The sequence below is a fragment of the Equus quagga genome, chromosome 1, assembly GCF_021613505.1.
Source record: "Equus quagga isolate Etosha38 chromosome 1, UCLA_HA_Equagga_1.0, whole genome shotgun sequence".
Lineage (NCBI taxonomy): Eukaryota > Metazoa > Chordata > Mammalia > Perissodactyla > Equidae > Equus > Equus quagga.
The window spans coordinates 83,064,746-83,090,017 of NC_060267.1; the positions used below are offsets into that span (position 1 = coordinate 83,064,746).

At 52.5% G+C, this 25,272-nt stretch overlaps 1 protein-coding gene across 5 annotated transcripts in view; it reads left to right on the forward strand.

Annotated features, from left to right (window-relative positions):
- DAB2IP (DAB2 interacting protein) overlaps positions 1-25,272 on the forward strand; it is a 194,479-nt gene that overhangs the window by 76,717 nt on the left and 92,490 nt on the right. For 4 of the 5 annotated variants that reach the window (XM_046655211.1, XM_046655201.1, XM_046655221.1 and 1 more), the window contains exon 2: positions 13,717-13,820. In XM_046655211.1, the coding sequence (XP_046511167.1) occupies positions 13,717-13,820 (104 nt within the window). Of the gene's footprint in view, positions 1-11,081; positions 11,139-13,716; positions 13,821-25,272 lie in introns of those variants that run through there. The other variant, XM_046655238.1, reaches the window with a different exon arrangement.

Consider the following 25,272-nt stretch of genomic DNA (forward strand, 5'->3'; position numbering starts at 1 on the left):
GTGGCTTGCTCAGCATTACCCGGCTATGGAGGGTCAGAGTCCAGCATGTTTAACCCTCACGATACCTGCCAGAGCTGTGGTTTAGGAAAATGATTTTCAGCCACCAGCAAGCTAGACTGGCGTGGTGCAGGGAGAAGGGAGTGGGGAGAGTGGGTACCAGTGATCATAGGTGGCTGTGTCGGCTGTCCTGGTGCAAGAGGCAGTGGGTCTGAGCTGGGATAGGGGAGAAGGAACAGACTAGTTTTGAGGAGTGGGGACAGCTACGGGACCCTGAGGAGGTATCCTGGAGGACTCAGAGAGGACGTGGAGTTTGGAGGCCTGGCAAGGAGGTTATTCACCCTTCCTGGGGAATCCCGGAGGAGGCCAGGAGGTGTGGGGTCTGGGGAGGCAGAGGGCAGGTTGGGAGGAGCTGACAAGTCGGGAGGAGGTGACACAGGGGAGAGGCTGCCACCCTCATCTGAGGACCACTGCTGGACGGACTGCCACATTTTCTCCCTGACCGATGGCAAAATGAGAAAAGGCAGCGGGTGCAGTGAGTTTCCTGTGACATGCATTTCAGTCACTCTCCTTTATGCTGAGATGATAGTCTTTGGACTCCTTTGGGGGCTAGAACATTCCTTTTATGAAATACAGCATGGTGATAATTGTTTGTTTTAACATTGTATTTGGCCAGGCAAGAAATCCATGGTCGTGTGTCACCCACCCCATATTATGCTACCCCATGATTTCTATTTAGGAAAATTGAACTGATGGCTGAAATTCCAAAATGATGGCACTCAGGAGAGAGAGCTCCTGGGGTTGTCCTTACAGCAAGAGGGCTGGGAGCTGGTGGTGGGATAAGGCACTTGGGAGGGCCTAGGCTAGAGGGGAGGGTTTGGGGTGGGGAGAGGGGCCCAGCAGAGCTGTGGGCATGGCTAACAGGCCGCCCTGGTGCTTGATGCTTCAGGGCCAGGGGCTGGCACCAGACTGGACAGAGGGGCTTTTGGGGAGCAGCTTGAGGAGGATGGTGGGAAAGGTACTGGAGGCCGCAGGGGGTCAAATAGTTGCGGGGGGCGGCGCATGCAGAACTGGACAGTAGTGGAGAAGTTTGGTGGGAATAGACGTCCAAGATAAGCTTGGGTTTCCCACTAACTATGCAGACACAGTTCACCTGGTGTCGAGGAAGCTGTTCAAAGTTGCTTGTGTAGCAGCAAGCAGGTTGGGGGCCCGAGCACCCTTGCCTCTCAGCACTAGCCTCTGAGTTCTCCTGGGATGGCACCCGGAGCTTCGGAGGACCCAGGCTGTCACCATCCTGTCCCACTCCCAGAGGCAGCGCTGGGCCTGGGGCCTGGGCAGCCCTTCCTGGGGACGTTATGGAAGAGGCTCGTGAGTTAGCAAGCATCCCCGGGGAGATCACCAGTTACTGGCCAAACCCCTCCATCTCCTCCTTTTTTTAAAAAAATATAATGTTTATGTTGGTGTTCCCCCCCCAACTTCCAAGATTACGAAAGCAACAAATACCCATTATAGAAGAAAATTCAAAAATCACTTTTAATCCCAGCACCCAGTGATAAGCTCTGGGAGCATTTGGGGGTTATTTTCAGACTTTTTCCTTTCTTTCTTGAATTTTTTGAAAATTCGAAAATATTTGGAAGTATAGAAAATGATTTTGCAGACACCCATACACTCACCTCTCAGATTTAACAGATGTTCACATTGCTGTACTTGCTTCTCTTTCTTTCTCTCTTTCTTTCTTAGAAATAAAATGATTCGGGTGCTGCAGGGGTCCACAAAGTCCAGCCCACAGGCCAGATGACCTGCATGCTAAGAATAGCTTTTGCATTTTTCAATGGTTGAAACAAAAATCAAAAGAGGAATAGTTTTGTAATGTGAAAATTATATGAGATTCAGATTTCTGTGTCCTTAGGTAAAGTTTTATTGGACCGAGCCATGATTATTCATTTACGTATTGTCTGTGGCTCCAGACAATGTGTTCATGCTATGTTGGCAGAGTCGAGTAGTTGAGACAAGACGAAAATATTTGCTCTCTGGCCCTTTATGGAAAAAAATCTGCTGACCCTTGAGATGTAGCTTCAAGCCTCCTACACTCTCCCCAGGGATAACCAGCCTCCGGAAGGCGTGTGTGTCCTGCCCACGTGTGCTTTTACTATGCATGCAAATGCTTCGGAATGTGTACTATTGCACTGTGTGCTTCAAAAATGAATACAGAGAAACTGCACAAGAGCAAACACATGTCTACACCTGGGACCTTCTTACTTTCCTGAATTCCAGCAGCACAGAATAAATGCCAGCTCTCCGCCGGGCCCGAAATAGGCCCTGCGGCTGCAGAGCAAAGAGTCACAAGAGGAAACTCAGGTATAAAAATGGAGAAGGTGACACCGCCGACTAACGTTCCTAGAAATCCTCAGAAAGCAAAGGAGGAAAGAGACTCAGGGACGAGAGAAGCCTTCAGGCCAGTTAGTTAATCCTTGGAGTGACCGTGAAATCCAGGGTTTTCTGGAAGGCTGGGGATTTGGTAAGGGAGGTGCATGTCAGGATGAGGAGTAGGAGGCATGTATGTCCAAGGCAGTTGTTAAGGGGCTCAAGTAGAAGGGCGTAAAGAAGAGCTGGGGGCAGTGTCTACAGAGGCTGAAAAGTTTGCAGGCTTGTACTGGTCTGTTAATGAGGCTGACCAGGGGCCAGGGAGCAAATCCTTGCACTCTCTTTTGGAGAGGCCCTACACAGGATCCTGGGATATGACAATGATGAACCCACCTCCTCGCCTCTTCTTTCCTACCTCCCCAGGGCCGGCAGCCTGAGCCCTCCACGTCCCCTCTGAAGAGCTGCTGTGCCCCCCACCAAATGCTCTATGTTGAGGATTCTCAGGGCCAGGATAGGACCCCAGCCCTCCACAGTCATCGCCATGCCTCTCTGCCAGCAGACCCCACCCCCACCAACAGTGAGCAACCCCCACTGACTCTGAACCGTGTCCTGAACCTAAGGACAACTGAGCGCTGATCCCAGTTCCATTGGAGAGACTACGGGCTATGGCGGTTCCGTAGTCTCATGACACTCTCTCCCTTCCCCACACCTGATGTCATGGAAACAAAATGTGACCTCAAGTGAGGCGTCCGTCATCTCTTCCTTCCTTCCGCGTTTCCTTGCTGTGTGGTCCTGGTCCTTTCAGTTGATATTTTTGAACCTTGGTTTCTTCCTGTTAAAGTTGGAGCTGAGGCTTCTTACTTCAGGAATCAGTTTTAGGATAAAAATATGCATATATGGCACAGTCACTGTCTCTCTCAGATCTGTTTCTCCACGTTTCCTGGTGGTCCATTTTGTGTACGTGTGTGTGAGGAAGACTGTCCCTGAATTAACATCTGTTGCCAATCTTCCTTTTTTGCTTGAGGAACATTGTCCTGAGCTGACATCTGTGCCCAGCTTCCTCCATGTTATGTGGGATGGTGCCACAGTGTGGCTTGGCAAGCGGTGTGAGGTCCGCACCCGGGGTCCAAACCCGGGAACCCCAGGCCGTGGAAGCGGAGTGTGCGAACTTAACCCCATGCTACTCGGCCAGCCCCTGGTGGTCCATTTTTATTCTGTAGAGATATCCAGTTGTTCTAGCACTATTTGTTGAAAACACTATCTTTTCTATCATCAATTTACCTTTGCACTTTTTTCTGAAAATCAATTGACCAATATATGTGTGGGATTATTTCTGGACTCTCTCTTCTGTTCCTTTGACCTATATGTTTATCCTTATGCTAATACCATGCTGACTTGATAAAGTAGGTCTTGAAACTAGGTAATAAGTTCCACAATCTGTTTCTTCTTTCTCCAGATTGTTTGGCGCTCTAGGTCTTTTCTTGGCCATCTACATTTAAAATTGAGCTTGTCATGTCTCCAAAAGGCTGCTAGGATTTTGATTGAAATTGATTGAATCTATAGATCATTTTGGGGAGAAATGCCATCTAAACAATATTTGAGTCTTCCCAATCCTAGAAACGTAGTGTAGCTCTCGCCCTTTATTTAGATTTTCTTTAATGTCACGACATTATTTTTTAGATATTAGCCTTATGCTTGTTTTATTAAATTTATTCCTAAGTGCTTGGGATGCTATTTGTTAATTACTATGAAGGGTGGAAATTTTACTGCACTTGCAAGCTAACAAGTTAGCTTAGTAGAGTTTCATGGGTGCTGGCAGAAGACATGAGACCCCTGGATCTGAGACAAAGGACTCTGTGACTCCTGGCATAGCAGGTAGCATGAACTTTGTGTTTGCATCAATTCCTTTTCCCTCCAGGTTCCTAGGGCAGTCACAGATGGTCTGTTGTAGAACATAAGATGATCCGCGCTGTTGTTTTCCAAATTCCAACTTCATGTCCTTTACGGGATCTGATATACAGCCTGTGGGTCAGCTGTTCCTCAGGCTGCAAGTTACACAAAGAACTGAAATTTAGTTTGCTTTGGTGTTAAATCATTAAGTTAGAAACTCGGAGACAATTTAAGATTTGAATTCCAAGTTGTTAAACACGGCAAGGTAAAGAGAATTTTAAAGTTTTATGTAAAAATCAATATGTATACACTTAAAACTTTATGCCCATTTTAATTTGTTGGAAAAAATAAGCCCATTATATCCTATAGCCCTGTTTTTCTAATTTAACAAAAGAGTTTTTAAACAAAAGTGCAGAACATTAAGTCCTGCCTGAGGTGCAATTTTTGGGGAAAAGAAATGGTTTATATTTTCTGAATGAAATGAAAAATAGGGTGAATTTAATAATACATCTGAATATTTAGGTTTTGATAATCATGGTTCCCTCTTGAGTGCTATAATTAGAACTTACTGTAAAGAAGTATTATTGATGTAATTAGAATCTATACTAAGCATGAATACACAGGGTGCTGAAAGAGCATTGAAAGATGAGATGTTCTCTGTACACACATGAAAACGCCTCTCAGCTATATTATGAAATAGCCAACAACGGGACCATATACTTTTGGGGTTTTCAAGTATAGGTGGTTATCACATATGTCATTTGATAACGAGCATTGTGGAGAAAGAAAGAAGTTTGCATTATATATGGTGATGAATATTATATTTCTGAAAGGAAGCTCGTCTCCTTTTTGAAGGCAGCCATAGATGTGGAAAAGGAGAGATGAGAGACCTTGAGAGTCCACAGTCCTAGATTGGCCAATGGTCTGATATTGCTATCCCTTTGTCTCTAATGTAATTAGAATAAATTGTGCCTTCATCAGTTGGTGTGTTGGTTTTCTATGGCTACTGTAACACATTAATACAATTTAGTGTCTTAAAAGACAACACAGATTTATTATCTTCCGGTTCTGGAGGCCAGAAGTCTGAAATCAGCTTCCCTGGGCGAGAATCAAGGTGTTGGCAGGGCTGTGTTCCTCCTGGAGGCTCTTTGGGAGAATCAGTTTGCGTGCCTCTTCCAGCTTCTAGAAGCTGCCCACGTTCTTTGACTCACGGCCCTGCATCACTCCCACCTCTGCTTCCATCACCGCATCGCCATCTCTGCCTTCTCTGACCATCTCATCTCCCTCTTATAAGGACCCTTGTGATTACATTGGGCCCACTCAGGTAATCCAAGACAACCTCCCCATCTCAAGATGCTCAGCTTAATCACATCTACGAAGTCCCTTCTGCCGTATAAGGTAACATATTCACAGGTTTAGGGATCAGGATGTGGGCTCTTTGGGGGCCGTTAAATTCTGCCTACCGCAGGTGGGTAAGATTTCGGAACCTCTAAGGAGCACCCATCCTCCCTGTCTGAAAGATGGATGACCAAAGTTGAACTGGAAAAAAATGTGTTGGGGAGGCAGGAGACCTACCAACTTAATGCAATATTTTGGCAAACTCACTCCTGATTTGGCTAACTGTTAAGAGCAGATAGTAAAGGTACAGATGTGCTTTATTAACACACAAACACGCACACACACAGATATACACAGAAGCATCAGACGGACTGCTGTTTCTGGAAAGTTCTAACAACCTGAAGCCTCCATGGCCTGTTACCATGGTGATTTTATCTTTGGTTCTTCCTGTAGTCACCTGGCCACTCCTGCACTTGGGGAGGGGGCACTGGTCCCCTGGTGTTCTGGCCTTGGGAGCTGTGTTCCCTCACCCCCAGGTTTGTTTCTAAGTCCACTTGTTGAACTTTCCTGATCCACCTTCTCTAACTGTCTGGTCATTTGGGCTGCTGTTGATTGTGATGTAATTTATTTTTATTTCTTTTCTCTTTCTTCTTTTTTCCTCTTTACATGTATTCAGAGGGTACAATTTTTACTGAATCATTATACCACTTATTTATATTTTAATTTTACCATCAGTTTGTGGAAGTCTGAATTATTCTTCCTTCAGTAAATGCTAGTCATCTGTTCCCACCCATAGCCCATCGCATTCTCCACAGAGAACCTCTGATAAGTTTTTGAGTACTGTTTATGATATTTTTCTATGTTAAGTGCACACACAGACAAACGGGAAGTAAAACATCATATTAGTTTAATCATATAGACAGCAAATGGACTTTAGCCTAAGGAGTCCGTAGTAAGTGAGCCTTTGCAGTGCTTTGTGTATTTCTGTGCCTCTCGCCTCTTGATGGCTGGTCCCTCTCCCTACTTGGGCAACACTGGGTACCAATACATTTCTGCGGTTGGTTTCTTGAGATGGAAAATCTCAATTGTTTATACACAGATAGGATTCCATATGTTTCAAATAAGCTATTTATTAACTTTTCATTTTGAAATTATTACAGATATGTAGGCCGTTGCAAAAACACTACAGAGATGTTTCCATGTACCCCTCACCCAGTTTCCCCTGATAGTTACATCTTACGTAACGATAGTACACTATCCTCCAGCATCAGTGCCCTCCAACCAAAGAGCCACCAGAAACACACCTCTGGTTGAACCAGTTGGATTTATTACTCACTGCGGGGAGGGAGAACACACATCGTGGGGAGAACACACATCTCAGTCAGAGTGTGGTAGGAAGAACCTTCTATGGGATTTGGGCTTTGGTTGGGTGATTTGGGGGAAGTCTAAGGAAGCGGGGTTCACTCTAGATTGTCCGCTGTCAGAAAGTAGGGGCGGTTCTATGATGGGGTGTCTCGAATCTTGTCTCTAGGGAGAGGAGGCAAGCACAGGGATAAAGCTGTCATTGGGAGAGAAGCTGCAGTCACTCATTTTAGCCAGGGTCCGGGGGATGCTCGGTATTTTGTGGGTGGCACAATGCCCCTGCTTTGTTGGTTGCTCAGACAAAATTATGAAGTGGGCTTGTTTCATCTCACTTTATCATGGGAACCTGGTCTGCAGTTGGTGTCCTGTGAGGTTGTTTATGTCCAAAAGGAGAATAACGTGGCATAACTGTGAATGCCAGGTCAGCTTCCAGATGTCAGGAGCTGCTTTCATCTCTCTTTTCTCCCTGTTTCTGCACGTTGCTGTGATGGGTGTGTATAATTTTGTGCCATTTTATAACATGTGTAGGTTTGTGTGACCATCATCGCTATCAAGATGCAAGACTATTCTGTCACCACAAAGATCTCTCTTGTGTTGCCCCTTTTTAGTTACACCCACCTACCTACCTCTGACCATCCCTAAAACTCATCGTTTCTCCAGCTCTGTAACTTTACCACTTTGAGAATGCCTTATAAATGGAATCATACACCATGTGACCTTTTGATATTGGCTTCTTTCCCCTCCACATAATGCCCTTGAGATCCACCCACGTTGTTGTGTATATCAATAGTGCATTCCTTTTTCATTGCTAAGTAGTATTCCATGGTATGTGTATTAATTTCCCCTTGCTGCTGTAACAAATTAAAACATAGCAGCTTAACAACACAGATTTGGCATCTTATAGTTCTGTTAGTCAGAAGTCTGACATGGGTCTCAGGACTAAAATCAAGGTGTTAGCAGCCTGCGTTCCTTTCGGAAAGTCCTTGGGAGAGATCCATTCCATTGCTCATTCCTTGTTGGCGGAGTTCAGTTCCACGTGGTTATAGGACTGAGGCCCCTGTTTTCTTGCCAGCTGTCAGCTGAGGGATGTTTCCAGTTTCTAGATAGAGGTTACCCCCATTTCTCAGCTTGTGACCCCCTTCTTCTGCTGTTCCTCTCATGCTTAGAATCTCCTGCCTCTTCTTTCATCATCGCATCTCGCTGACTCATGCTTCTGCCTTCCTCTTCCACATTTGAGATTATTCCCACCAGCATAATCCAGGCTAAACTCCCACCTCAGGGTCCTTAGCCTTGAGTGCATCTGCAAAGTCCCTTTTGCCATGTAAAGTAACGTATTCACAGGTCTGGGAATTAGGGTGTGGACTTCTTTTGGGGCCATTATTCTGCGTCATACAGTTCACCTATTGACTATTAACTGTTCACCTATTGAAGGACGTTTTGGTTGTTTCCAGTTTTTGGCTATTACAAATAAAGCTGTTATGAACATTCTCATTAAAAAAATGTGTGTAAGTGGATTGCATTTTATTTCCTTTTGCAACTTACTTTTTTCACTCAGCCTCCTATTTCTGAGTTTTATTCATGTTGGTCTTACAGAACTGGGTCCTTTGGAGTGCCATTGTGTTCCATGTGAATGGTGCACCCTGGAGTCATACCCTCTTTCTTGCTGTGTAGTATTCCACCACATGACTGCCCGAGGTGCAGTCCTTCATTCCCCCGTTGGTGGACATTTAGGTTGCTTCCAACATTTTGCTACTACAGTGTTGTAGGAGGCGTCTTTGTGCAGAGGCGTCTCCATGAGCAAGAATGAAGCACTTTTCTAGACTGGACGTGTAGGAGGGGAGTTTCTGGTTCTAGAGTGTGTGTGTGTGTTGGTTTCAACTACCTGTTGTCTAGTTCTCCAAAGCCTTTTGACTTCACTGGCAGTGATGAAAAAGTTCCTGCATCCCTGTCAGTGTTTGGGGTCACTGTTCTTTTTAATTTTTTTCTATCCGAAAGGTGTGAAATGGTGTCTGATGGTTTTAATTTGCATTTCCCTGCTCACTGTTGAGGTCCAGCACACGCACACATCCCCATCCCGCCCCTCCTCCTTCTATGCTCTTGCTGACTTCTTTTCTCCTGACACCAGTGTTAGAGGTTGTTGCCTCTGCCTGTTTTTAAGTATTAAGATCTGAGCAGTGCAACCTGACAACTGAAATTTGGTGTCTTGTCTGAAATTACAGGATGTTCCTCAGGCCTCTGTGTTTCCATGGCAACAAGTAACAGTCATCCTTCATGATTAGGCGGTATCCTTGGCAACCAAGCCAGCAGCATTTGAATGAAACCAATTTTATTTTATTTATTTTTTTTTGCAAACACATGAAGGTTAAAATGCACTTCTCTGGCCGTGGCTTCCAAGAATGGGAAGACAGCTTGCCTTTCCTGGTAAAATGGAGACTCTTTTGACCTCCTAATGGAAAGGGGATCCAGGATCAGCTGGTCCTGTAGCCTAATTATGCAGGTTGGGAGCCCGGGAGGTCATGTGGAGGTCACACAGTGAGACTGAGCAGAGGGAGGACTCCTGGACAGTGCTCCGAGGTCTGGGGGAGACTGGAGGAGGTGCTGCTTCTCCCTCCCTGGAATGTGCCTCTAGGGAGGCGCCTTGTGCTGCACCATGTTAGCAGATTCTTGTAACCTCTCTGGGCTTCCACTTGCACCAGCTGTGTAGCTTAGACCTCTGGGGGCATGAGACCCAAGCCTGTCGTCTTCTCCAAATTAGAAAAAGATGGGCTGTAAATCAAAGGCCGCAGGCAACTGTGTTTTTGTCAAGGACTTGGGCTAAATCCCGAGAGGCAGAGTTAGGACTTGGGGTCAGCTTTGTGGCGTCTTTGCTTGAGTAAAATAAAGGGATTGTTTTTGTTTTGATGACGGGAAATAGAGACAGTTGCTGCTCTGACTGCCTGACTCACTGGATTGCTGATAAATCATGAGCTCAGAGACAGAGAGGGGCTGGCCTGGAGTCACACAGCAGGGTCCGGGTTGAGTCCCGTCTCCTAGTGCTAGCCTTGGGCTCCTCCCCCTCCCTATGCTCCAGGTAGCCTCCGCCTTCTCTGAGGCCCTAAGTGTGGGTTTTGGGGGACAGCTGAAGGGGCTTTCAGCATATCCTCTTACTTCCTACTCGGGGGAACTTTAGAGGAAGTCCCTTTTGCCTCCCAGAACCCCAGTTTCCTCATCTGGAAAATGGAACTCCCCACAGCTGTCCGAGTTGTCATCATGTGGGGATTGTCTTTGAACGGGTCCAGAACTTGCATTCTCAGTGGGGGCAATGTTGCCCCCAAGAGGGCAAAAAATTGGTTCTTGGTGGGGGGGGAGTGTCAAAAAACATCTTACTCTTTTTCTATATAAAGCCCAATATACATATAGTACATAAAAGATGCTTACTCTATAGGTGGTATTAAAATTTTATGCAGGGGGGAAATAGGAAAAAAGGGTCCAAAAAGACTCCTTGGGGGAAGGATAATGAATAAAAGATAGAAAAATGATGGTCGGAACCAGCGAGCCACGAGGTTAGTGTTGTTAACTTTGTTTAGAGCGTGTGGCAGGCATGGGGAAGGTGTTTGGGGTGTCGGATTGGGAGAGAGCCTGGCCTGGCCCAGACTCTGCCCTGATGTCCGGTGTGACCATGGGCACGTCACCGCTGCTCTCAGGCCCGGTTTCCCATCCGTATGTAAAGGAGGTCCTGTCAGCTCCATGAGTGGGGACCGGTTCTCAGGCAGCTGAGATCCCGCCTGGTGGATCAGTCGGGGTCCAGCAGGAAGCAGATGGCGCTTACAGCAGGATCATTTGAGATGTGGGCGGGTGTGGGGAAACCATGAAGAGGAGGGCAGGACCCCAGAGCTGGTAACAGCCGGGGCTGATCCGCCGAGGCCCTAAGGAGGGGAGGAGAGTGTGGTTACTAGAGGCGAGAGCCCAGGAGACAGGGTTGTCTTCCTGGTAGCTGGGACCATCAGTGGAGGGAGGCAGCCGGCCCAGGTGACGCTCCTCCCTCCCCTGATCTCCCGCCAGGGCTCCCCATTGGCCAAACCCCGTGGAAGCTAGAGGGCCCAGAAGCTCCGTTGATATGGTCTACGTGGGTCAGCCTCCTGGAGCAGAAGGCAGGGGGGAGAAGGATGGAGGATGCAACTGGGGCCAAGCAGAAGCTGCCTGGAAAGGTACCAAGGTTCCCCTTCAGTTTCCTCTGGAGTTCAGGGCCCGGCCCTGGGCATAGACTTGGAGGCTTGAGAGGGTCTTTGCTATAGAGCTGTTGGGCTGGGGGCAATGGACAAGTTCCTTTCTTCTGGTCTCAGCCTCCCCATCTGTGAAATGGGTGACAGGACCAAGCAACCCCTGAGGGCCTCCTGCCTCAGACCCAGGAGGCGAGAGATGGCATCCTCGCAGCTTGTGTCGAACATGAGTCTTGGTCTCAGCTGCCTTCCTGGGCTCCTTGTGTCCTACCTCGTGACTCCATGTCTCTCTTGCCTAGAGCCATGATGGCCCACCTGCCCAGGAAGGGGTGGTGAAGCTGTGGCCAGGGGTGTGTGTGTCGGAGGAGGGAGGGTAGATCCTGAGAGGCTTCTGGAGGCTGAGCACAGTGCCCCACAAGTGAGTCAGACAGAGTGGTCATGGTGGACCCCCAGGTGGAGGTGACAGGGGTTGGGGGAGAGGTGAAGGCAGACTGGGGAGCACAGGAAGAGATTTCCTAGGGGAACCTCCAGACAGAATGAGTGTCCCCTAGAGTGACCAGCAGAGACCGTGGCAGAGGAGTGAGGAAGGTGTGAACAGGCAGCACCACAAGGACGTCAGTGAGGCCCTAAGAGACGGCAGTCCCTGGGGTTAGGAGGAGCGGAGCGGAGGAAGCCTTTCTGGAGGAAGTGGCCCGGGGCTGGCAAGTCCACGTCCAGACCTGGTGTTAGCCCCTGCCCCAGGCCTGCCCAGTGGTCAGCTGGGGTTGAACCTATCTCTGCAGGCGGCCCACCTCCCCCAGGCCCAAGGTGGCTTTGCCTCCTGGGTCATTGGCCAGGGCTCAGCATGGAGCCTGTCCTAATGGGGTGAGGGGTTCAGCTCTGTCCTTCCCCACTTCTGAGGACCCCATCCAATCTGGCTGCATCTGTCCTGGGTATGTGCACGTGTCCATGCGTCCACCCATGACGAGTCCCTGGGGGTGGGTCTGAGCAGGTACACGTCGGACTGTCTGCATAGATGTGAACATGTGCATGTGTCTGCTGGGCGTGCGCCTCTGGCTCTGCACCCGTGTGTGTTCACGTGTACCAGGGAAATCTCCACCTCGTCCTTTTCCTTCCTTGCGAGTCAACAGGTTTTTCCCAAGCACCCCCCATGCACCAGGCTCCATGCAGGGCGCTGGGGACATGGAGATGCAGCCGGCTTAGGCGTGGGTGTTAGGAGTTCCGCAGTCAAGTGCAGGAGACACACACACACATACACAGACACACACAGTGTGCAAAGTGAGAGCGTTGATGGAGAGACTCAGGCCCGGCTGTTGCTATAGGAGCCAGAAGGAGGCTGAGAGCTGCGGGCAGAGACGGTTACCAAGGGTGTCCTCCAGGGCCTGCAGGATGGGTCAGGCTGGAAGGAACAGGAAGGGAGTCCTCTGGGCGGCCACAGCCAGAGCAGTGGGAAAGAGGCAGCCAGTGCCAAGCATGGTGTGGAGGAACTGGCGAGGACAGTGGGCAGCTTGGGCTGACTTGGGAGGTTTTAAGCAGGCATGCTCGGGCCATGGCTAAAAGTTTGTTTTTTGTTTTTTGTGGGTTTTTTTGGTGAGGATGATTGGCCCTGAGCTAACCTCTGTTGCCCATCTTCCTCTTTTTGCTTGAGGAAGATTGTCGCTGAGCTAACATCTCTGCAAGTCTTCCTCTATTTTGTATGTGGGACGCCGCCATAGCATGGCTTAGTGAGCAGTGTGTAGGTCCACACCCAGGACCCGAACCAATGAACCTTGGGCCGCAGAAGCAGAGTGCATGAACTTAACCACTGGGCCATGGGCCTGGCCCCTTGGGTGAGCTTTTTTTAAAAAATTGTGATAAATATATATATTACATAGAATTTGCCATTTTAATCCTTTTTAAGTATACAATTCAGTGGCATTAAGTATGTTTACAATGTTGTGCAACCCTGTCCAGCATCTATTTTTGTCTTTGCACTGCAAACAGAAACTCTCTACCATTTAGCAATAACCCCTCATCCACCCCACCCCTAGCCCCTGGTAACCTCTAATCCACTTTCTTTCTCTATGAATTTGCTATTCTAGGTATTTCATATGTGTGGATTCATACCATATTTGTCTTTTGTGTCTGGCTTATGTCACTCAGCATGTTTTCGGGGTTCGTTCACACTGAAGCACGTATCAGAACTTTCTTTGCTTTTTCTGGTGGAATAACATTCCATTGTGTGGATGTATCACACTGTCTGTCTGGTCATCTGTTGATGGACGCTTGGGTTGCTTCTGCCTTTTGGCTGATGTGCATAACGCTCTTACGGAGATTTGCATACAAGTTATTTGTCTGTGTCCAGGTTTTCAGTTCTCTGAGGTACAGACCTAGGAATGGAATTGCTGGGTCATGTGGTAATTCTGTCTTTAACCTTTTGGGGAACTGCCCAAGTGTTTTCCACAGTGGCTATGCTATTTTATGGGGACCAGTTGTCTGTTGTCCTGGTCAGGATGGGAATGACAGGAGAGTCTGACTGGGTGACCACGATTGCCCGTGCTCACCCTCTCTCTCCCTCTATTGACAGAGTCGCCCCAAGAAAGGCCGGGCTCGCGGCGCAGCCTGCCCGGCAGCCTGTCGGAGAAGAGCCCCAGCATGGAGCCCTCGGCCGCCACGCCGTTCCGGGTCACGGTAACTATCTCTGCGTCACCATCGCCACCTGGCCCGGGGTGCTGCTCTGCGGCCCTGCGGCCCCCCTTCCTGGAGCCTCATGGACCGGGAGAGCATCCAGCCTCCCTTGTTCTAGGTATCCGATCGCTCAGCTGCTCCCCTCTCTGTGGCTCAGCCCCGCCCCTGGGGGCCACATGGGGGTCCCATCCTGCAAGGGGGTGGGCAGATACAGGACAGACAGCCCTGCGGCCACGGGGCCTGGAGCTGAGCTGGCCTGGGAGGAGAGAGACTAGTGTTAGCTGCACATACCCCATGCTTCCTCCACTCTTAAGATGCACAGTTTTTGTTTCCACATTTTAATCTCTCTCATGTTCCAGTCCGTGGTGTGTCGTAATTTAATTGCTGTAGTTTTTTTTTCTTGGTGGCGCATAAGAGAGTGCTGTATCTTATAATTGATGATGTCTTAGAATGGACAAAACATGGTATAACTATCTTACCTATTGATTTTAGTGGTCCTACCAACATGCACTTTTTTATTACAAACCTGAACGACTTAGCAGAAACAGAACCCAGTGACCCTTAACCTCTGACCCTCTGTACCCTCGGTGTCCTGACATCCTTGCCACACACACACAGTTTTGCGTCCCTTCAGCATGTTACCGTGTGCCCCTCTGTTCATGCCCTGCCAGCCACTGGAGACATGGAGAAGTGGACAGGGCGGGGAAGGGGACACATTCTCTGCTCCCGGGAGCTCGTGGTCTATAGGGGAGATGGATGTTGGATCATTAGTTCATCCATTCATTCATTCAACAGTTTTTATGGCGTGCCCAGTGTGTGTCAGGTACCATTCTTGGGAGCGGGGCTGAGCGGGAGGAGCTGGCCTAGAGAGCACCACGTAGATACAGCCCATGACCCTATGAGCTCACATTCTCATCTCGGAGCTGCATGCTGTGAAGGAGAAAAGCAGGCTGCTGTGATAGGGAAAACCAGGAGGGCTTCCTTGAGGTGGTGTGGTCAGGAGGTGATATGTGAGCTGAGGCCCAAGGGATGAGGAGCCAGCCCCGTGGGGAGCAGGGGGAAGAGGGTTTGGGGAGGAGGGAACAGAGAGGGCACAGAGCTGGCTGTCACTGTATGGTGTGAAACAGGGGTTCCAGGTGAGCTGGGAGTAACTAACTGTTCCCGGTGGGTTGGGAAAGGTGTCCCCTGGCAGCTCACTTTTGAGCTGGGTCTTGAAGGGTCAGTAGAAATTGAGTGGCGAGGCAGGAACAGTGAGAGGGAGTTCCGGGTAGGGGGATCAGCAGGTGCAAAGGCATAGAGACACGCTGGAATTGACGTGTTTGTGGATGGTGAAATGCTCGGTGGGACTGGAGGTGAGGTGTCTGGAGCACAGGGTAGGAGGTGAGGCAGGGAAGCTGGGCCACGTCTGGGCCAGGTGGAGCCTCGAGTGCCTGGCTAAGGGGAGGGGCTTTTCCCAGGGCCACTGATTCTCCTGCCTGTCTGTATGTCATAAAAATGCTTTCACAGTGGATTCTCGGGCCCCCTCAAGATTTCAGCGCAGTGGGCCTGGGGGCCGGGCCTGGATATCTGCATTTTTAACAAGCTCCCCCAAGAGGTGGTTTTGAACTCCAGGCTCTGGATCAGCCTCCAGGCAGCAAGGAGGAAAGGGACGCCATGCTGACAGAGGATTCAGGGTCACTCCCCTGGGTGTGGCCTGGGTGGCTGGGAAGCAGTGCCAAGTCCTGCCCTGTCTGGACCCCCGGGGTCATGGCAGCGAGGCTGAGCCTCAGGGGGGCCTGAGGGAACCATGATGAATAATAATGAAGCCACATGGTCCTCACGGTCTGCCCTATGTGATCTCTTTTTATCCTCGAGACCACCCTGAAGCTGATGCGTTGATCACCCCATTTTAGAGATGAGGAAACTGAGGCTTAGAGAGGTGAAGTGGCTCACCCAAGCTCCAGCTGCTGAAACACGGTGGAGCCACCTCTCTGAGCCCAGAGCTGAGTGAGCACCTCCTTTGGCGGTGAGGAGAACTCGCCCCCACACCCTCCCAGAACCCCATCAGCAGCGCTCTTTACCTGCTTCCCTGTCCTTTGCTCTTCTAGTAGGTGTATCATCACACCTTGACGTTACTATAATTTGCAGCTCCTTAATTACCAGCCAGGCTTGGTGTTTGTCCTGCGGTGGCGTCTTCGCTGTTTCCTGGTGTGGAAACCACCTGTGGATCAGAGCCAGGGCCAGCCTTCTGAGCCACCAGGCACCTGGCACTTGCAGTCCCGCCTGTCCAGTTGGGGTCTGCAGGATGGGAAGTGCATTCAGTCATAATTTGACCCACTTCTCACAGCAACCCTGAGGCGGGGCTGGGGGGTGGTACCGTGAGTATCCCCATTTTATAGCTGAGGGAACTGAGGCTCAGAGAGGTGAAGTCCTTTGCCTGGTGTGGCACAGTTCCTGAGCGACAGAGCCAGGCATGGCTGCCAGGACTGTCAGATATTTACGTTTTGTGTCCTTCCCTGGGCACCTTGGTCCTTTTCTGTGCGGCGTTAAGGAAAGAAAGGGGTGTGGGTAGAGTTTCTCTCCCGGGCTGCTGCTGGGAGCTTGGGGGCACTGGAGGGCTCAGGGCTGGGGGGAGTCTGGGTTCATCCTGGCTCTTCTATGACCTGTGTGACCTCGTTAGTCACTCAGCCTCTCTGAGCCTCGTGCCCTCATCAGTAAAGTGTGGCATGACTGCCCTCCTCAAAGGACTGTGGTGGACCTCCGTGTGGATGTGCCAGCCCAGGTCTGACCCCGGTAGATGTTTAATAGGTGAAATCCACCTTTATCGTCTGAATTGTGTTTCCCTCTTTGGCTCCAGAACAGTGAAGCTCTGGGGAGGGTCGGGGTGGAGGGCAGAGGCAGGGTGTATGGGGGGAGGTCAGAGGTGCACCTGGCCTGGGCCTGTGCGCAGACCCTGTGCAGGACCAGAAGCACAACTCGTCCGCCATCAGCCCAAGCTCACCCGTGCTTCCGCAAGCCACATCCTTATGCACTTGGCTGGCTGCTGTGCTGTGCAGCCCCTGAGGGAACCCGGGGAGCGCGGTTTTGCCTGGGGGAGGCAGGGGAGACCCAACGGGATATACTCGAATAACTGCCATCTTCGCTGCCATTTCCAGCGCCGGTGACGGGACGTCAGCATCTCTTCTGGGTGTGCCCCTTTGCTGCGATGTAGTTTAATGGGAAATCTGCATGTTGGGGTCTATAGGACTCATTCTGTCCACCTCCTCTGTGAACACTGAGGCCTGGGAGGGGCTGGACTCGTCCAAGGTCACCGCCCAGCTGGGAGCACTTCTGAGTCTGGGCTGTTTGTACCCCCATGGGTGGCTCTTACCCTCTTTGTGAGTCAGAGTAGGACCGCAGCCACCCCCCAGGGCATGAGGGGCTTGGTGCTGGCCCCACCTCCGCCTCTTGGAGACCATGTGTCCCTGGGGGAACCTCAGTTTACCCTTCTGTAAAATGAAGGGAGTGGACTTTGTAAGGCAGCATGTGGTTTGACCATATAGTAGGTGCTTAAATGTTTTGATGCAGTGACTAAGAGAACGAGCTGTAAAGTCAGCAGACCTGGGGCTGAGCTTCAGTGACTTGGGCAAGATATGGGACCTTTTGCCCACCTGGTACACCTTCTGCCTGCAGGTGGAGTAATGGGTGGGGGAGTGGCTCCCCAGGGCCACATGGTGCCAGCAGGCCGGTGCATGCCCTGAGAACTGTGGGGGCCCCTGGATGAGGGTGGGATGGCGAAGGGAGCTGGGAGCAGGTGACCACCTGCCCACCTTTGGCCTTCAGCTCTCTAGCTCCAAAGAGGTGGTGTGGTCGAGATTCAAACCCAGGTCTGCCTTCTCTGTACCTGTAGGAAAACCTGGGAGGGAGAAGGGACAGAGGGAGGGTGGGCAGGCAGGCAGCAAGCTGGGGGCCCTGGATCTGCTCAGACTGTCACGCTGGGTCCAGGGGCTCTGCATGTGCCCACCCCCTTTCCCGAAGCACAGGGGCCCTTGGCAGCAGCAGCATGCCGCCCGTCACCTGCCACCCCGTGGTAGAGGAATTCACAGTTTGATTTGGAGGGTAGGGAGATGGTCACTGTCACAGGTGCCCCCAGGAGTCCCCTCAGCCTGCTGCCTTCCCCAGACCCAGCTTCCCTCCGTCCTCCGCCCCACCCCCTCCCATCGACCTTGAGGAGAGCTGGCAGGGCCTGGGGTGTGGGAGGTGGCAGAGGCTCCAGGAAACTTGACAGCCAATTGATTCTTCCTCGGGAAGTTGAAAGTGGAGAGTCGTGTTTGAAGGTTTAGCTGAAATTAGGTCTCAGGGCTATTTTTTGCGAGACGGAGAAGGAGAAGTGTCAGGGAGGGGAAGGCTCGGGGGGCTGGCGGAAGCTGCAGATAAACTCAGTACCCGGTTGATTGCAGATGCTTCTAGAAGCGGGTCTCCGTTCCTTTCCACCACGCACTTTTACTGGATGCTCAATCGTGTGCACCCTAGGTGGTCCTGAAGCTGTGATGGAGGTCTGCCTGGAGTGCAGTGAGAGCCCAGAACAAAGGGCAGTTACTTCTGGCTGGCGAGGGTGCGGGAGAATTCCTAGACAGGGGATCTTTGGGGTTGGGCTTTGAGGAATGTGTAGGAGTTTGTCAGGAACAAAGGGAGAAGAGTATTCCAGTTACAGGCGGATTTAACTGAATAGGAACAAGCCACTGGTTCTGTGTGATTAGAGTGTTGGACGAGTTGGAGGCATGAAGGAGAGGAGCCTGGAGAGAAAAGTGAGTGGGTGAATACTTTGGACTAAAGCCTTTAGACTTCCCTCTGTAGGAGGAAGTCTAAGCCACAGGGGATGATGGGTAAGAGCGGAGCCAGCAGGAGATCTTTGGGATGCAGACTTTGGGTTTCCCCAGCTGCTCACCCGTCTTCCCACTCCCGCAGCTTCCCTGCACCCTCCTCATGTTTCAGCTGTCTTTCTTTCTCTCTTTCTGACACACAGAAACAGACACATGAACATGAACGTGCAGGCCTCTCTGTGACCCGCCTCAATACCACGGTGGAAAGGCTCTTGGAAATTATCTGGTCCAGCCCTTCCCTGGCTCAGAGAGGGGAGGGTCCTTTCCTGAGGTCACACAGCACATCTCGGGTAGGGCCTGGAATTGAGCCTAGGTCTTTCCATTCCCCCTGTCCAGTGCTCCTTACACCTTTCTCCTTCCTGCCCTCTCTTCTCTGCAGCTGAGCCCTTCTCCCCACCTCCATCACGTTTCCCGGGGGGAGAGGGCCTAAGAGAATGGTCTGCCTTTAGAGGCCCCTGATGGCTCCCTCCTGCTCATCAGCGCACTGCCACCTCCTGGCCCCTGGGTCCCAGCCCCAACTGCAGCCCAACCCACACTTAGGGCTGCAGGCTGCCTGGAGGAGGGGTGATTTGAGGGGCAAGTGAGTGGCCTTCTCTGCTCCCCGCAGGGTCTGCCTCTCTGCCCCCGTTAGTGCCCCTTCTCAGCTCAGGCGACTTCACGTAGGCACTGGGGTGGTGGGTAGAGAAGCTGGTTGGGCTCACAGATCAGATGGGCCAGGTCTGTCCCTGCTCAGATGGGGCAACTGAGGCCCGGAACGGGGAGGTTTGCCTGGATACCTTCCGGGGCTCCCTCTACCACCCCAGGCTGCTTCTGGCCCATCTCAAACGCACATTTAGGTGGGACACCCCCATGTCTGTGCCCCACAGACCAGTAGAGGGATGTCAGCCATGCAACTGTGGCTGACTGACAGGGCAGGAGTGCTGGCCCTGCATTGGGGTCCCATGGATGGGCGCCCCAGTTTCCTCCTCACATCCCAGAAGTTTGCCTGTGAGACCGATGTCCTTGAGCTGGAGTCTCTTAGCTCGGTGTCTTCAGATGTTCCGCAGATGAGGGTCGGAGGAGAGAGCAGCCCCGCACCCTCAGCCCCCTCCACCCCTGCCTGTCGAGGAGCCTAATTGTTACTGAACTGCTCAAACCTGAAAGGAAGATGACTGTCATCTGGGTCTGTCCGTCTTCGGTGGGGAGAGGCCCTGTCCTGCAGTGGGGTGTCGCTGATGGGAACGTTGCTACAGACAGCGCAGGCACGGGAGCTGGCCAGGGTGGCCCCGGTGGCCAGTTTGGTAGGTCGTCAGGGCTGGAGGGTGGGGCCTCCTGAATCCGAGGCCAGGCCAGCATCTGAGCCTGACCAAGGGCCGCTGTGGAATTGGGTGGGGTGGGGAGGCTGCCTGCTCCATTGGTAAACAGGAATGTGGTTTCATTAGCTCCATTTTACAGATTAGGAAAACAAGGCTCGGGGAGAAGGGACTGGTGCAGTCGCACAGCTGGCAAGCGTCAGAGGCAGGAGCCAGGCTCTGTCTGCCAGTCCTGCTGTGGGTGGGAACTGACTGACTTTCCTCCCTCTCTTCTCTGCCTTCCTTTTTTCTTTCTTTTAATAAATTTTTAATCCGCACCAACTACATGTCAGTGCCTGTGTGGTGCAATGACACAAATAGGATTAAAACATCGTTGCTGCCTGCAAAAATATGCAGGGGTCAGCTAAGCTTGATGAAGTAATTTCCAGGCGGGTGAGGGGAAAGGACATTCCAGGCAGCCAGGACAGCCCCTGCAAAGGCCAGGAGATGAGAGACAAGTGATGGCAGGAACTGGGAGCAGTTTGGGGGAGCTGAAGTGTGAGGAAGTGGCTGGAACCTGAGGGTACAGGAAACCCAGGGCAGCGCACAGAGCAAATGGGATCTGAGGCTGTATTAACAGGAGTATGGGGTCCCCAGAGAGGGAGGTGAGGTGGGCCAGAGCAGGCCAGAACAGACCGAGAGTGCAGTGTTCTTCAGAGCAGCATACATACTCGACCAGGCTGGGAGAGTCTGGAGCTCCTTCAGTGGGCAGAGACCAGGACTGGGGTGGGGGACAATGGATGAGGAAACGGGCAAACTTCTCAAGCAGTTTGATAAACAGGAACGTGGGTCAGGAGCCCATTCCTGATTCCTGCCCCTCAATGTCTGAGCTTAGACTGCCCTCTGGGGGGCCCCTGAGGTCAGGGGTGGAGGGAAGAAGCCATTTCAAGGAGCCCTGGAACTCTTGCTCATCCTGGGAGGTGCCGGCTTGGCTCCAGCAGCTTGGATGGGGAGGATTGAGAGGGATAGGAACAAGGGCAGCCTCTGACCCCTGCTGTCTGCCCTGGGGTCCTCCTGAGGCCCCTCTAGGCCATCCCTGTCAGCTGTTTCCCCACACCTGCACTTGAGCCTGTTGAGTAGCGACTGAGATGCCCCTGGCTGACTCCCCCGTCCCTGGTTATAGGTTCCTTGCACAGAAGGGGCCTTATCAATTGGGAGTTCAAGTCACTCACAGTGGAATGTCAGGCTCTGTGACATGTGGCTTACTCTTTGGGGGCCTTTCTCCCTGTCTTCACACCCCCCTGGGTCCACCCAGAAGTCTACCTGGGATGGGACAGGACGCAGTCTTGGCCCCACAGCTCCCCTCTGTGGGATCCCTCAGGCAGGTCACCCAACTCTGAGTCTCTCTTTCCCCTTCTGTAAGGGGGCTCCTCACAGGGCGGCTGTGAGGGCTCAGTGCCTGGCACAGGGTGCATCCAGCCAGTGTTTACGCCCTGTCCCATTTCACCCCTACCCCACACCTTCCCCAGAGCCTCAGATCTTCCCTTCTGTGCCTCTCATCTGCTACCCCAAAGTGACAGCGCCCCTGACAGAGCTTCTAGGGCCCAGCCCTGGCACTAGGAGGTGGAGAGGATGAAGGGGTGCCCAAGGGGCGGGAGACCGAGTTCCTGGGGCTGGTGAGCATAGAGGTGTCTGTGCAGGGCGATTTCCCACCAGTTGGGGGCAGCAGAGGGCAGCGAGTGGACGCCTGGGCGCTCCTCCCAGAGGAGAGTTGAAGTCCCAGGGGTTTGTGTGTCTTGGGGTTCCAGGGGGCCAGCCGGAGCTAAACAAGCTGCAGAGCCCCTGCTGGGTGGAGGGAACAGCTCCTATATGGAGTGCCTGTGGGCAGCTGGGCCTGGCACTGGTGGCTGAGCTCACTGGGCATGGGTTGACCAGAGGGCAGGGGGACTCTGAAAGAAACATTGGAGGGGGTGAGGTCTGGGGCCGAGGCAGCCTTCCAGCAGGAGGAGGGGCACAGGCTGGGGAAGGCCGGCGTGTGGGCTGCCAGGCAGTGTCGCTGCGCTGTGGTCACCAGGCTGGGCCAGTAGCCGCTCCATCACAGTCATCCTTTGGGTTCGCAGGCCTCTTGTTCCATCCTCACCACCGCTTTGAGAGGGAGCAAGGTAGGCGTTCTGGGGGAGGCGGGAGGCTGGTCAGCGCTTGGACTTGAAGTCTGGCTGACCTGGATTCAAATCCTGAGTTTACCGGCTCCTTGCTGTCTGCGTCAGTTGGGGGCTTGTAAAGCCTGTTTTGCATAGTCCCCTGAGGCAGGCCCTGTGCTGAGCACTCTGTCCTCACAGCCCAAGAGGCAGATAACACAAATCCCACCTTTTCAAGGTGACAAAACCTAGGCAGCTGGAGACTGAAGATACTTGCTGGAGATCATTGAGCTCCCGATCCCGGACGTTGAAGTTCTCGAGGAGCTTGGCCCACAGAGCGCAACCCTGTCTCTGCCAGCCAGCGTTGTTATTCTCTCCATTTTTATAGAAGAGAACACTGAGGCCCAGAGAGGGGAGGTGCATTGTCTGAGGTCACACAGCCAATCAGGGTGAGAGCTGGCATTTGAACCTGGGTCTCCGGTCTCCCTGCCTCATTTTATCCTGCCACTGCCTCCAGCTGGCCTGGCCCCCATAGGTCAGAAGGTGTCTGTGCAGGGCAGATGCCCTGGGGTAGGAGGGAAGTGCTCCCCTCTTCTGGCCCCACCCTGCGGCCTGCAGGCCCTCCCCTCTCCCGAGGGGCCCAGGAGACTGCGTGTGGGGGGTTAGGCTCGGAGGCCTCTGCTTCCCCACCCCCTCATGGTATGAAAATGAAGCGATTGCCTCTGTCACATCAAGTGGCATTTGGGTTGGATCGCAGACATAACTTTATCTGAGTCTTCGGGTGGGAATTGTTTCCAAAGCCAGGAGGCTCTCTTTGGAGGTGGCAGCAATGACATCTGTTTCCGACACCAGGCCTCGCATTGGGATGAGTAAGTTTTCCTGTGGAATTGCTTAAAGAATGTTTAAAACAAGCCACGATTGTTACCGCCCTGCTCCAGTGCCTGAGATGGCTCCCAGGGGCTGGGATCCGGTTCCCCAGGCAGCGTTCGAGGCCCCCCGGCCTGAACCAGCCTTTGTTCAGGCTGGTCCTTCTGCCCGCAGTTGCTCCCCTCTCCCTGCTTCCAGAGCGCCTTCCTCCTCCGTGCTCCCCGTCGTCTCCGGCAGGCTCCCCCTCGCCTGAGCTCCAGAACACAGACGCTGCGACTTAACCATCCACCAGACGTGGTGCTTTCTCCAGGGCAGCGACTGTTTCTGATCTCTCTGAACCCTGGGCATCGGGCAGGGCCTCACCTGTGGGGTCTGTGGCGTAAGGTGTGTGAGAGAGATGGGAGGGAATGAGTTCGGTGAGTGAGTGCTGGGGAAGGAGAGGAGGGGTGAGCCGCGACCTCCTCCAGGCTTCTGAGAGCCCCACTCTGCCTCTCTGAGACCAAGTGGCCACCCTCCTCTGGAGGAAGGGTCAGGACAAGTCATCCAGATCACTACAGAGGCCCGGTAAGGACACCAGCCTTTGCCTGGAAGCTGACCTTGACTCCACCCCGTGGGTTCCCATGATCCCTCAGGGACAGGACTCTCAGGTGAGCCCAGCCTGCAGGTGGTAAATCACTAGGAGGCGAAGTAGCCCATAAAATCCTCTTCCAAAACGGTGCGTTTTGTATCCTGTAGTGAAAAGGGCTTTTAAAAGCACTGCGCACTCAGGTGGATTTATGGGGCTGCTACCCGCCTCTTGCCTCTCCCTCCCACTCATGTTCATGGTCCCTGCGGCTGGAGCCCCCTGGGGTCCTGCTGCTCCCTGGTGGCTCTTGGTCCAGGGAGAAACGGGGTGGCACCCCTTCCCTGCCTTGCTGCCCCAGGGCTGCCCTGGGCTGGCTGGGTGCCTGGGAGGCCGGGGCGGGGGTTGGGGGGTTGGGGGAGGGGGTGAGGCTCTGACCCTCCAGAAGCTCCCCATGGCCCAGCACAGAGCTGAAGTCCCACCTTTCGCACCCTTCCTTCAGGCAAGCTGCTGTCTCCAGAAGGTCCCTCCCATTTGTTGTCATCTGCAGATGGGTCACCAGGGAGGGGAAGATGGCATGCCCAAGCTGGAAAGCATTTAGAGATCGGCTAGACCAATCCCCTCATTGTACAGGTAGAGAAACTGAGTCACAGAGAGGCTAGGGTGCTTGCTCAGAGCCTCTTAGCGCGGTAATGGAATTATGGAAGAGCTTGGGCTCTGGCACAGATTAGCTGGGTTGAACCCCGCTCTGCCACTTCCTGGCTGTGTGGCCTTGTGCACATAACTTGACCTCTCTAAGCTGTCATTCTCTCATCTGCAAGGTGATTAAACTGGGTTGTGGGAATTAAACAAGGTAAGTCATGTAAAGCTCTAATACAGTGCTTGAAGCTTAGGGCTTAATAAATATGTCCGGCTTACTCTTATTAGTGTGTTAGAATAGTTCTCATTATTATTAACGGCAGAGCTGGGTTTTGAACCCGGATTTCTTGACTCTGAGCATGATATTCTCGCCACTTCTGCCAGGCGGCCTTTGCTGAGGGCGTCCACTCACACGGAGTGCACAGAGCACAGGACGAGAATAAGCACCGAAGTCAGTGAGTCACCCCAGGAAGACTGGCCTGGTGCCAGGACCTCAGCAACGGCCTGGAGGGAGGCAGAGGGAGAAAGGAGAGATCCTGCTGCAGGGCTGAGGCTCCCTGATGGAGTCACGGGGCGCTAGGTGTCTGACTCCCCACACCGGGGTCAGGGCTGGCCCAGGGCTTAAAGGGCTGATGAAATGTCTGTGGCCATCCAGACCTCTGGGATGGGCTTATGATGCTAAGGCAAGTGTCAGCCAGCCAGAGGATTGATGGGGCAGTGAGTCACTCCCTGGCTGCTCTGGGTTGTCACATCCCTGCCTGAGACCTTAGGAACACGTGTCTGATTTCTCTTCACTGTGCTGCTCGATCCTGGGCGCTGGCAGGCACCAGGAAGGCCTCCCTGATGTCTTCATTTCCCCTTCACACCTTCACAGCTGCACCCTCTTCCCAACTGGGCATCCCGCTCCTGCCTCCTCTAGACTCTCAGGGTTTCTTAGCGTCCCCCTTGACCTGGGGGGGGGGGGTCTCCTCTGCATTTATGGGTTTATGCCTCATATTATAAGCTGGGCTCAGGTGGTGGTATGTAACTTGGAGGTCAGAGGGAACTGCGATCACTCCAGGGGCCTCCGAGGCAGCCAGACTCACTGCTATCCTACCTCCGCACTGTTGCCCATACTGCGATTCTGCCTGGAATGCC